Consider the following 14,440-nt stretch of genomic DNA (forward strand, 5'->3'; position numbering starts at 1 on the left):
AGGAAAGAAAAGGACTCGTCGACTATTTAGTTAAACAACCTAATCGTCGGCCGAGTGAGAGGATCTACCACGTTATTTTATTAAAACCTTGGAAGGATAGGGAGGAGTCTCCCGACACCCGTAGATCCCTCTCCCTATTCACTAGCACGTCTGCCCTTAACCTCTGTGACGAGCTGACACCCCTACAACAGCAGGAGATATCCCAGGCAATCCGGGCCATCCCGGAAGTAGTGAGCGAGTCATCGGGCCGGACCTTGCTGATTACGCACGACATAGTCACGGACACCGGGGTAATCATCCGGGAGAGACCCTATAGACTCCCGGAGGCAAAACGCGCTGAAGTGGAACTGGAGGTGCAACGGATGTTGGATATGGACATTATTGAGGAGAGCCACAGTCCTTGGTCCAGTCCTATCATCCTCGTTTCCAAGCTGGACAGCTCCTGGAGGTTCTGTAATGACTTTCTTTACATGTCTGAATCAGGTCTCAAAGTTCAACGCCTACCTGATGCCCCGCATTGATGACCTACTCGAACGACTGGGTACGACTCGATACTTGACTACTCTTGACATGACGAAAGGGTATTGGCAAATTCCCTTAACGGCATCTGCGAAAGAGAAAACGGCCTTTAGCACCCCTAGTGGACATTGGCAATACAAGGTCCTCCCATTTGGGCTGCACGGGGCTCCAGCGACATTTCAACGTCTGGTGAATAGAGTGCTGAAGCCAGACCAGTCCTATAGTGCCGCCTACCTGGATGACGTTGTCATCTATTCCGTCACCTGGGAAGAGCATTTATTGCAGGTCTCTGCTGTCCTCGCGACACTAGCTAAAGCCGGCCTCCGCATTAACTCCCGCAAGTGTTTCTTTGGCTTGAAGGAGGCCAAATATTTAGGCTACCTTGTGGGACAAGGACAGGTGAGACCCCAATGTTCCAAAATCAAAAACATCCTGGAATGGTCCCGTCCGAATACCAAGAGATAGGTGCAGGCTTTCTTGGGGTTGGCGGGGTACTACCGCCGGTTCGTACACCGCTTCTCCGAAAGGGCAGCACCCTTGACCAATTTAACCCTGCACGTGGTATGGAACGACAAGGCGGAACACGCATTCAGTGACCTAAAAAAGGCCCTAACGTCGGCACCTGTATTAAGGACCCCTGATTTTGGGCTCCCTTTAATTCTCCAGACCGACGCTTCGGACACAGGCCTGGGCGCCGTGTTGAGCCAAAGCGTCGATGGTGTCGAACAACCCGTGATGTACTTAAGCCGTAAATTGCTGGACCGAGAAACCAGGTATGCGGCAGTGGAGAGGGAAGCCTTGGCCATTAAGTGGGCAGTAACCCATCTCCGTTACTACCTGTTGGGTCGCGAGTTCACTCTAGTGACCGATCACGCTGCGCTTCAGTGGATGTCCCTGCACAAAGAGTCGAACCGGCGGGTCACCAGGTGGTTTCTGGACTTGCAACCCTATAAGTTCACAGTCACTTATCGTTGCGGCAACCTTCAGGCCAATGCCGATGCCCTCTCTCGTATCCACAACCTCTCGGTTAGGTCCGCCCGACCTGACGGTCTTGGGCTGAGGGGGGTCGTGTCATGCACGCGCGAATAGGAGACTGCGGACGGACCTTAACACGCTTCGGAAGATGTTCGCCGACAGGGAGTGGCGGGGTACTAACCTTTCTCCTTTGCTTTCTTTCAGGAAAAAAGACCATAAGCCTCATTCCCACAGCACGTTACTTCTGCCCTTCCTCCGCCATTTTTTCTGACGTCATCAGTCCCATCCTCCCTCATGGTTCCTTCCCAGCATTCCTCCACTTTCGGCTCCTCCTTTATAAAATGGCCGTCGGAAACCCCAAACCTTTATGTTGTTTCTTGTTGAATCTTTTACATATATATATATATATATATATATATATATATATATATATATATATATATATATATATACTAGCAGAATACCCGAGCTTCGCAGCGGAGAAGTAGTATGTTAAAGAAGGTATGAAAAAGAAAAGGAAAAATTTTAAAAATAACGTAACATGATTGTTAATTTAATTGTTTTGTCATTGATATGAGTGTTGTTCTCATATATATATATATATATACATATATATACACATACATATCTTCATATCTATATACATATATACATATCTAAATATACACATATATATATATACATACCTATCTACATCATATATACACACACATACATACATACACACACAAATTATATATATGTGTGTTTATGTATAAATGTATGTATGTATGTATGTATGTATGTACGTGTGTGTGTGTATATATATATATATATATATATAATGTAGATAGGTGTGTGTGTATGTATATATATATATATATATATACTGTATATATACACATACATACAAACATACACACAGGTATATATATGTACTGTATGTGTCTATATGTGTGTATAGCTTTGGCCACTGAGTGCAAGGAAAAAATAATAAAATATAGCCTATAAGTTATTAAACAGTAAAACATTAACGTTTTAAGAAGTACAGGTACATTGAGCACTACTGGAGTGGTTGCAGGTAAACTACATTTTAAAGACAACACAACAGGTAAGTAGTACTAACAGCAGCTAAAATGTATATGGATCATCTCTCGATAGTAGATCCCTTTTGAAAGGTGCTACATGACGGCTGTGGTATAGAAATTACATTTTCTATGTGAACGTTCAAATTTCTGCCTCTGGTAATGTGCCTTACCGGCATTACCAGCAATTAAAGAAAATTAGTTTTGTGTCCTCTGCAGTGTTAAGAGAAAGGCTTTGGTTTGGGATAAAAGGAAAAAAGGTGTAAAAAAAGGAAAGTTGCCTTTTTCTTTTATATAGTACTAGCAGAATACCCACGCTTCGCAGCGGAGAAGTAGTGTGTTAAAGAAGGTACGAAAAAGAAAAGGAAAAATTTTAAAAATAACGTAACATGATTGTTAATGTAATTGTTTTGTCACTGATATGAGTGTTGTTCTCATATCTAGCTATATATATATATCTCTATCTATCTATATATATATATACCCGCGCTTGGCAGCGGAGAAGTAGTGTGTTAAAGAAGGAAAGAGAAAGAAAAGGAAACATTTTGAAAATAACGTAACATGATTGTCAATGTAATTGTTTTGTCACTGTTTTGAGTGTCGCTGTGATATATATATATAGCAAAATACCAGCTTGCGATGTCATGTGTTAAAGAAGTTATGAAAAAGAAAAGGAAACATTTTAAAAATAATGTAACATGATTGTTAAAGTAATTGTTTTGTGTATTTGGCGGCAGCGTCACGAAGTTGTTTTCGGTAGCTGCATCAGAAAATGTACCACGACGTCTGACACGCCTCCTTTTTACTGTTTTCTCAAAGCTTGGATTGCTGCTGTCATATATATATAAACACACACACACACACACACATACATACATATATATACACAAAAATATCTTCATATCTACATATCTATATACATATCTACATATACACACATATATATATATATATATACACACATACATACCTATCTACATCATATATACACACACATACATACATACACACACACAAATTATATATATGTGTGTATGTATGTATGTATGTATGTATGTGTGTGTGTGTGTGTGTATATATATACACTTACATATACTTGTGTGTATGTTTGTATGTGTCTATATATGTGTGTATAGGTTTGGTCACTGAGTGCAAGGGAAAAATAATAAATTATAGTCTATAAGTTATTAAACAGTAAAACATTAACGTTTTAAGAAGTACAGGTACATTGAAATTACATTTTCTATGTGAACGCTCAAATTTGTGCCTCTGGTAATGTGCCTTACCGGCATTTAAAGAAAATTAGTTTTGTGTCCTCTGCAGTGTTAAGAGAGAAAGGCTTTGGTTTGGGATAAAAGGAAAAAAGCTGTAAAGAAAGGAAAGTTGCCTTTTCTTTTATATAGTATAGAGATGTGTTCGCTGACGTTATGATCACCTTTTGGGGACAGTCGCGTGGGTCTTGTGTAGACTGGTGAGACGTCCCGCCATTAATAAGCTGTGATGGCACTGTCAGTCCTCCACTCGTTTGCGTGTCTTCATAATCCGAGGTGATGACCTCATAATCGTATATCGCAAAAGAAAGTGTGAATCGCCTTAATATTATTTTGCCGTGGTGTAGAAAAGGGGTCCCGTGTTTGCACTTGTCTGGGCTATAGCGCAGGGGGAGGATGAAAAAAATTAAAAGTGCTCACTTTGACTTAAGGCAGAAGCGCAGTCAGCGCCTCAAAGGCCGCACAGCTATGCACGCGCTGGCTGCTCGACTTTTGCTGGGCAGGAGACCCCAGTTTTGCAGACACGCTCATGATATCAAAAGTCTCAGCGCTCTTTGGAGGTCATTCATATATTATATATATAGCAAAATACCCGCCTGGCAGCGGAGAAGTAGTGTGTTAAAGAAGTAATGAAAAGAAAAGGAAACATTTTAATAATAACGTAACATGATTGACATTGTCATGAGTGTTGCTGTCATATATATGCCTGCCTAAATAAGTCACCCTCGCTTGCTCTTACTTTTTACCGCTCATTTAATCATGGCTATGGCGGAAAAATTATAAAATGGAAGGAGGATGGCTTTACCAAAACAATTATTGATGGCGAATCGATTATTCATAAAGCTTGAATTGGTGATCTGTTTTTCTGTGTTAACCTCATATTTTTCATACTTCTTCTCAAACTAAGGTGGTGCGAGGGTAAAATGAATCGGGATGCGCTGATCAATGTAATCGTGTACCAGGAAATCATGCATTGACAAAAGCTCCCCTTTGCTTGTAATGCAAAGTGTGATTAAATGCATTATTTTTAGCGTTATGGAGCACATGCATGAAGCTTCTCAGCTGTGCTTGTGCTAAGAAAAGGAAAGATTTTAAAAATAACGTAACACGATTGTCAATGTGACCTTTTGTAAGTAGTGCCTGGAGGATTCAGTGTGTAGAAACTCTAGAGACAGCGTGTGTATTAACTTGTGGATTTTTCTGTGAGTATTTGGTGGCAGTCTGACGAAGTTGCTTCGGAAGACGGCGTTAGCCATGAGCTCAGCTCAGACGAAATGAGGTGAATGGGAGGGAGATGATGACGTGACTCCCCACCCGCCTTAACTGTCAATCCCCACAAACACAGTCTCGAATTTGCATAAGCACACCCCTTCACCTACAATTTTAACTTAGTTACAAAGTGATCAAAACTCTCGCTTATATCCTCGTCCTCTCATTAAACTTGTATCCCGCATTACCTGTGGGCATGTGAAACGCCAGCGGTAGCCTGTCTATGAACTTAATTTAAAGTTTAGGTTTACACCGTGCTTTCTTTCTGAGGTAGCAGCACTCATGAATATGGTAGTATATGTCACTCGCTCGCTTCTTATTGTTTCGCTGCCTTCTCAATTATATAATGCATGTTTTCTTAAGCGCTTTTGGAGGTCTTCCTGGTTTTCTACGCACTGCGTTGACAGTCAGTTGACGTGATTACGTGAGAGGCGTGATGATGTCACACGAAACTCCGCCCCCCCCACGTGTTTCCAGCTCAACTCTATTACAGTTAATGGAGAAACATACCTTCCAGTTATGACCATTAGGCGTAGAATTTCGAAATGAAACCTGCCCAACTTTTGTAAGTAAGCTGTAAGGAATGATCCTGCCAAATTTCAGCCTTCTACCTACACGGAGAATTAGTGATGAGTCAGTGAGTGAGTCAGTCAGTCAGTGAGGGCTTTGCCTTTTATTAGTATAGATTATTTACATATATATATATATACACACAGTGGAACCTCGGTTCACGACCATAATTCCTTCCAGACCTCTGGTCGTAAACCAAAGCAATTTCCCCCATAGGATTGTATGTAAATACAATTAATCCGTTCCAGACCATAAAAACTGTACGTAAATATATATTTTTTTAAAGTTTTTAAGCACAAATATAGTTAATTAAACCATAGAATGCACAGCGCAATAGTATACTAAATGTAAAAACATTGAATAACACTGAGAAAACCTTCAACAACAGAGAAAACTAACACTGCAATAGTTTGCGCTATAGCGCTACCAACCGCTGGCTAAAAGCACTTTTTTAATGAGTTTTAAGCACAGGGAAAAAAATGAACATTTGAAAAAATTTGTAATTTAATAAACCACCAAGAAAAATAACATTGCAACAATGCATGCTACGAACCAATCGCTAGAAACAGAAGTGAAAACAAAACCAAGCCCAGTGCATTCTTTAACTGCCTTCCTACCTTAATGTGTCAAGCTCTCTCTCGCGCTGCCTCTATGTCTGCGTCTCTCTCTCGCGCTGCCTCTGTGTGTGTGTAGCGCTCTCTCTCGCGCTGCCTGTGTGTGTGTCATGCTCTCTTTCGCGCTGCCTGTGTGTGTGAGCAATACTCTCTCGCTATCTGTGTGTGTGTGTCTGTCTCTCTCTCACACTGCCTGTGTGTGTGTGTGTGTCGCGCTCTCTCACTCTTGCTCGCTGCACAGGAAATACAGAGGGAGAGACTGAACATGTACAAACCTGAAAGGGAAACTGGCTTGTTCGTATACCGAGTGTGTGGTTGTGAACCAAGGCAAAAGTTTGGCGAACTTTTTGGTCGTAAACCGAGTTGTATGTGTACCGAGATGTTCGTGAATCGAGGTTCCACTGTATTAGTTTCAGTTTTAGTTTAAGTAATTATAGTACGGTTAAAGAGCTACTATGGAGTTTAGTTTTAGTGTCACAATGAGACAGAACTATATATTTAACGAGTTTGGATATAATGTGATTTTAATGTTAGTGGAAGCTTACTACACTACACAACACAGTTTACTATTTGGTTTTGTTTTTATCTGATAAAAACAAGATTATTATCAAAACCAGATACTGAATATGAACAATTTCACACAATTTTATCATTTTTTAAATATTTTCTATGTCATTTGTGCTGAACAAATCTGTGCTGACTGTTGGCACTTTTTCATTTTCCTTTTATTGCCCAGAATGGGCTAATTTGTAATGCAATTTAGGTGAATTTTAAGGTGAGAGGGTTTTTTACTCTAAATGCCTACAGCACACAACATATGCTGCTCCAACCACAAGGTGCTTTTAATGAATGCCTTCAATATTGAATTAAAAAAAAATCTCAAATACTGGGCTTTGTAATTTTTATGGCTATATTGATCTCTGATTCCATTTCAGGCACAAACAATTTATAGACAGAATTTTGCCATCTGTAGGCTTGGAAAGATCAAAAATCATAAAACAGAATCTACTGTGTTCTCACAGGTGTGATCATGAAAATTACAGGGGCTTAGGCTTGAATCAATGTGCAGACCACACCTAGCTGTATTGGGGGAAACAAAGAAAAACAAGCCTGTAGTGTCCAAGTTAGGGGCAGTGAGACTTGAATATCCCACCATAAGAACAGTAAACCCATAATGAGCAGAGCAAGAGCAGGTAATAAGAGTATGGACAGGCACAAAACGACAGAGACAGCATCTGAGATTAAGAACAATATATACATTATCTAAACCTGTTTATCCAGAGCAGGATCACAGGAACCTGGAGCCTACCGTAGCATGTTTGGATGCAAAGCAGGAAAAATCCCTGGTATGCAATATGTATGATAAGGCTGATGTTAAGAAAAAAAAAAATATGATGATTTCAACTCTCTATTTTGAGAGAGAGAGAAACATTGAAAAAATGGGAACAAATATTTTAAAACATAATTCTGCTGTTGGATTCTTTTCACAATATCTGGTATTAATAATGAAGAATATCAATTTTAAAAGATACATTAATAAATATAGCATAAATACAAAAACACATTAGTATGTTTAGTTTTTCACCAGTTGACAGAATCTTTGCCTACCTACCTGTGGATCAGTAGAGACTTTGCCAACTCAGGAATTTTACAAGGTTTGTATCTCTTCATTGTTAAATGACATTTTTAAAGCAAAAGTGATTGGTTAGCAACAATATGCTGACCTTGTATTACGACCTAGTCAGTCTCTCGATTAGTGTCCTGTTGTCAAAAATCGGGAGTGGTCTCCCCTCTACTTTCTCGTGTACTTAGATATGGGGATGGATATTTGAGGAGTAAACCACAAGACAATGATTATATTATATAAATTAAAAAACCATCAACAACAAATCAAATCAAATTAATATTATATTGATCCAATTATTATAAAAGTAAAGTTGATTAAATTGGACTCTGCAGCTGCATGAATAAATAAAAATTGAGTATGTGTTCAAACAAAGTACCACTTCCGGTTGATGGATTTGGCCCAAAACTTAATAGAGATCTACAATTTTGGTGTAACGACCACATGCCAAACTCCATCCATCTATCTAGTTGCGTTTTTGAGTTACCGTGTTTACACACAGGCATAATTCCAAAAAACTGCATTTTCGGACTTGGGGAGGTCAAAGACTTCAAGATTCATCAAAATCTCAAGATCTAATTTTTTTCATGATTATACTTTCTCTACACTTCGTTTGTGAAGTAGCAGGTGAATTACTGTCAACAAAAAGCAGGCACCAGTGAAATAAACTGAAACGTTACTCACTTGTGATTTTTCTGTCCATATGGTAAAGTTTTTGTTGACCACTACATTCCAGTTTCAGGCGTTTGAATTACATCTTGATATACAAGAAGTGCAAAGAAAGGTGGTACGTAAATCGCTTTCTACTTCACACACTTCCCTGACTAGAATGTCTCCTCTCCATTGAACCGGCTTGGGTTTGATTCCACCTTTTCTTTCAAATGCCTTATTTTCTACTTAAATTTTAACTTGTCTTTTCTTAATTTTCATTTTTATTTTTCTCTGGATCTCTATCTTTTCATTCTTCCTCATCTAATTCACTCAGGCTTCTTTAATACTACTGTGGGTGCAGATGACTTAACTACAACTAGTGGAGAGTCAAAGAGGAAACTGGCCGAACTGATCATGTCTGTACATGAATACACAATCTGTCAAGTTCCCCATTAAATATGCTGTGGACGTACAGCTTTGAAGCAGCACGCAAACTGCACCCACCAAGCCAGACCGCACTGCTTTCAAATTAAAAGCACATACTGCCCTAGACTCTTGATGTGATTCACCAAAGCAAGCTGAATGGTAACAGTAAGTTGCCATCTAAACCATCTTCCTCTCACATTATGAAAAGCATTATATCCAAACAAAACAGTTTTAATATATCACAGTAGAACATTTCAAATATGTGGACAAAAAAGGAAGTTACTCTGTTTATATTTTTATAACTTTGTAATGCCTAAATTAAGTGTTATTGTAATGTTCCTGTTAGACATAATGCATTTGTGAATAAAACAGAAAACAAAAGTAAATAAATCTGTAGAAAAATTATAAATAATAAACGTAATAAAAGTATATTTAAAGTAATTGACACCTTGTTTCTAGGGCAGACTTCTCAATAAGCCATTGGTCGTCTTCTCCAACCTTCTTTTGAGTTTCATTAGACGATTTGTTGCTTGCAAGAGGAGTTTGAGAAGAGAAAGATGAAGAAATTGGAGAATAATTGTGGGGTAATGAATAAAACGTGGAGAATAAAATTCCAACATTTGACATCAGGGATGTAGAAAGGTTATTCAGTTCATTCTGAAATTGGCAAAGATCTCTGTAGAGAAAAAAAGAGAATGGTGTTTAGAAGTAATACATCATCTTTTAACAATTTTTTGTATTTTGTATGATATTCTGAGATTGTTTTCCACATTCACCTTATATAAAATCTTAAACTTCAACACATATAAACCAATTCCTCATGAGTAAGCTCCATTGTTATCACCAATAAAACCAATTATATAGTACTAGCCAACCCGCGGCGTACCATACGCCACATAATCAGGCGTATGATGATTTTTAAGCACAGGGAGAAAATTAACATTTGAAAAATCGGAAATGTAATAAATCAGCAAGAAAAGCAACATTGTAACAATGCACGGAACGAACCAACACACAATCGTCTGTGCGGCGCTCAGGCCGGAGGGTGGAATGGGAGGAGAGGAGGACGTCCACTCCGCTGCCTCCGTCATGCTAGTCTGCTGATTTCTCGTCCAGAGGGTGGAACGGGAGGAGAGGAGAAGGACGTCCACTCCACTGCCTCCGTCATGCTAGTCTGCTGATTTCTCATCCAGTATGCACTGCCTGCTCATATGCCCACCTCCAACTCATCACTCGAGTCATTGTCGTCTGTGCACAGTCCAGATGCAGCCGTGACTCACGAAGACTTTTCATTGCTCTGTGCGGTTTTGGCTGCTTTTCTATATATAATCAACCAAGACACCCGACCACGGTGGTAGCGAGGTGGGAGGGCGGTGTGTACAAAGTGCAGGAGCATCTAAGAAGACGAATGTTTGTCAGGTATGCAAATTGCTGTATGTAGCGTGTAAAACAGTTTGCTATGGTGCATGCGGTCGTGCGACGTAACCAAAAACTCAGTTTTTAAAGACTGGTTACTTCATTGTGTATACGACTGTAGGTGAATGAAAAGATGTAACTCTGGAGAGGGCAACATACAATACAGCGTTTTACACGCTGCATACAGCGATTCACATTTGCGACAAATTGTTTTACACGCTGCATACAGCGGTTTACATCCGCGACAAATATGAATCTTCTTAGATGGTGCTGTCACGTCCACCCATGCTCTCGAAGCACACACACTGCCTGGTCATGTGCCCGCTCGCAAGAGCAACTAACAGAGACTCCCACCAATTGTAAGACCATGGGATACCCCTCGCAAACTGCTCTACATGCCGCATACAGCGATTCACATCTGTGACAAACAAACTGTTTTACACACTACATACAGCAATTCACAGCCGCGACATGATTTTTCTTAGATAGTCCTGTCGCATCCACCCTTGCACTCGAAGCATACACACTGCCTGGTGATGTGCCAGGTCGCAAGAGCAACTGACAGAGACCCGGCCACCGAGTCTAAGACCATGGGAAACCCCTCGGAAACTGTTTTACACGCTGCACACAACGATTCACATCCGCGACAAACAAAACTGTTTTACACGCCACACGCTGCATACAGCGATTTACATCCGTGACAAACATGCCTCCTCTTAGATAGTCCTGCCGCGTCGTGTGGTGCCTCTGTGTGAACCGGTCAGGCACAGAGAAGGTCAGCTGCTGAGAGAACGTCTCGACTGTTGCAGGGCCTGCATTGGTGAAGCAGGTGAGACGGTAATGAAACAGAGGCACAGGGCTTATTGGTTTTTAAAGACTGCTTCCTTCATTGTGTTTTAACCTCAGTTTTAAAGGATTGTTTTAAGGTTCCCATGGGATACCCCTCGCAAACTAAACTGTTTTACACGTTGCATATAGTGATTCACTTCCGCGAGAAACATGCCTCTATGAACAGTCAACGTGGCTCACAGCTGCATGTGGACTCTACGACAGACGAACATAAATGACGCCGTTTTTCCTGTGTCGTCGCGTCCGAGTTGGTGGGCATGGTTCTGCGAGTTGTCGCCATATCCAATGGTCTTAGAGTTGGTGGGCGTGGCTCCTTCCTGCATGCGCCATGGGCGTCTTACTTGTTGGCGGCTTAGTGAATCCACGCCCGCTTTCCATGGTTGTCTTGCCTTAGTGAATTATATATATAGATGATACTTTGATGTTCCATGTAGTGTCTTACACAGTTCAACTTATTTTGAGTATTTGGTCAATGCAAACAAAATTATATATACTGTGCAAGTCACAATAAGTGATAAAAAAAGTAGTATATAGAACTCATTTTTTAAAAAGCCAGTATACATGATGATACACTAGTGTAGATAATATACTGAGTCCTTACAATTAAGTACTCTGAACTGCATTTGTTTGTTGTTTCACAGTGTCTATTGGATATACTTCTATGGACCACTACCATCCCATCCATCCACCCATCCATCCATCCATTATCCAACCCGCTATATCCTAACTACAGGGTCACAGGGGTTTGCTGGTGCCAATTACAGCCAACACAGGGCGCAAGGCAGGAAACAAACCCCGGGCAAGGCACCAGCCCACCTCAGTGGACCACTACCATAAAACTTAATTATTTTAAGCACAGAGCAGGTTGGAGAATGACTGATTGACTGACAGAGGCTTGAACTTTTTAATACGTTATATTTCATGTTGTACACCACTGAATGTCCTTTAAATTTCCATTTATAATTGAGATAATGGTAAAGCAAATCCTGCCCATTGTCGAGTATTGCATTATTTAGTATTGGTTTAACCCACCATATTACCACACCAAAGCACTTAGATTCTCATTTCCTACCTCTTTCTCTCTCTCTCTAAATATAAATATATATATATATAAATATATATATACGATGATGTCACGGCAGTAGAGGTGGCGCAACTATAACAACACGTGAATAATCCCGCCCATTCTAAAGCGGTACTAAACTGCAGTCGAAACGCAAACCGAGCCAAACTGAGCCGAACCAAGGTGAGCTGTACTGAAACGTGCTGTGCCGTACTATGCAGTGGAAAAGTGCCAGATGCAAGGCTTTATAGCTCGGTGAACTGCATGGGGCAAAACAAATCTAAAACATTTCTTTCTGAAACCATGTGCTATTTAATGGCCATGAGGTGTTTCCACTTTTGGTGTTCCCTCCTTGGCTGCTCTATTTCTTTTCATTCATCTTTCTCTGAACAGAGGAGAAGGATAGAGAAATAATCATACATGTACAGAGCACAACAAAAACAAAACCATAAAGTAGCTTGCCTCTTGGCCCTAACTATCACTTGGCTAAAACCATTTTCCATCAGGTCAAGCTGGTAATGCATTTCTTTGCGTAGCTTTAAATCAACTCTCAGAGTCACTTACATAGCCATGGATGGCATGATCAGGCTAAAGGGAAAGCAGGGTATGGTTAACAATATAGGCTCAAAGAGTTGGTACATTAGGGGTAAATACATTCACTAGGTTTCCATTAAACTGTTAATATTTTATGTCAAGCCTGTTTGACTCCCCGTGTCTGCGTGGGTTTCCTCCGGGTGCTCCAGTTTCCTCCCACAGACCAAAGACATGCAGGTTAGGTGCACTGGCAATTCTAAATTGTCCCTAGTGTGTGCTTGGTGTGTGTGCCCTGCGGTGGGCTGGCGGCCTGCCCGGGGTTTGTTTCCTGCCTTGTGCCCTGTGTTGGCTGGGGTTGGCTCAAGCAGACCCCTGTGACCCAGTAGTTAGGATATAGCGGATTGGATAATGGATGGATGGAAGCTTGTTTGAAATTAGGGATTTGCACATACAATGCTGTTGTAGCACTGGTTGGTTCTCAAATGAAATGTTAATTACAGACTGGCTAAAAGACCTTGGATAATATTTGCATTAAACACAAAAGCCAATTAAAGCCACTCCTAATTCACTTAGTGACAAAACAGACACTGTGCCACTGCTAATGTGAAGAAGACTAAACACAACCAGACACTCTCAGGTCAGGTCAGGCTGGGAAGCATGCACTGGTACAGCATGTTGCCTCACCCACCACACAATGAAACAGCTCAGTATTCAGTACTCCATTAGCAACCGTTCAATTGGCACAAAGTCAAACAAGCGGTACCCAAGGATTCTCCGAAGAAACACAGTACCAAAGGAGTCCAGTCTTCGTCTCAGGTCACTAGATAGCGTCCATGTCTTGCAACCATAAAACATGACAGGAAGCACCAGGACTCCAAAGACTTGGACCTTCGTCCTTTTGCATAGATATCTGGAGCACCACAAACCCCTTTCCAGCGACCTCATGACCACCCATGCTCTCTCAATCCATCTACTGACTTCAAAGGAACAGTAACCAGAAACATGAATGTCACTGCCAAGGTAACTAAACCTCTCAACAAGGTTGACACTTTCACCGCAGACAAGACACAATGCTGATAACTGTGTTCAAGAGGTCATTAAAGGCTTGGATGACCTCTGACACACTGCGTAAACAATAATTGCCTTCTTGGAGGAAACACTTGTTGCCAAAATTTAGAACAAAAAAAAGACAATCAGTTTTATACCAACTGTAATTAAACTCTTAAAAAGAGACCAAATTCAATTTGTTGAAATAGGCAACTATTCTAGAATTCTATATTTTCATTTTACACGTACTAAATATGACTGCTTTAATATACCTACCATTTCTATAACCCAAACATTATAGACCTGAAATAGGGGACAATGTATAAACAGTGTTGTAATTTCTATATTGTAAGACTGGTATGGAAATACCCTTAAATTAAACTCTGCAATGTCATGTCTGAATTGTTTGATTTGTAATTTTAAGCTGTGGAGTACTGGGGTAAATGAAGGCAACGCGTGTCTTATTTGTTGAATACCTCTTGCAAGCAATGACTGCTTGATGTCTGCAATTAATAAACATCACCAGGTACTGAGGATCTTCTAGGGTG

At 40.5% G+C, this 14,440-nt stretch overlaps 1 protein-coding gene across 4 annotated transcripts in view; it reads right to left on the reverse strand.

Moving 5' to 3' along the window:
• The window catches only part of LOC120531142 (centrosome-associated protein CEP250-like), a 328,524-nt gene that overhangs the window by 185,863 nt on the left and 128,221 nt on the right, over positions 1 to 14,440 (reverse strand). For all 4 annotated transcript variants that reach the window (XM_039756280.1, XM_039756279.1, XM_039756281.1 and 1 more), the window contains one exon: positions 9,432 to 9,659. In XM_039756280.1, coding sequence (XP_039612214.1) covers positions 9,432 to 9,659 — 228 coding nt within the window. The remainder of the gene's footprint in view (positions 1 to 9,431; positions 9,660 to 14,440) is intronic.

The sequence above is a fragment of the Polypterus senegalus genome, chromosome 6 (assembly GCF_016835505.1).
Source record: "Polypterus senegalus isolate Bchr_013 chromosome 6, ASM1683550v1, whole genome shotgun sequence".
Classification (NCBI taxonomy): domain Eukaryota; kingdom Metazoa; phylum Chordata; class Cladistia; order Polypteriformes; family Polypteridae; genus Polypterus; species Polypterus senegalus.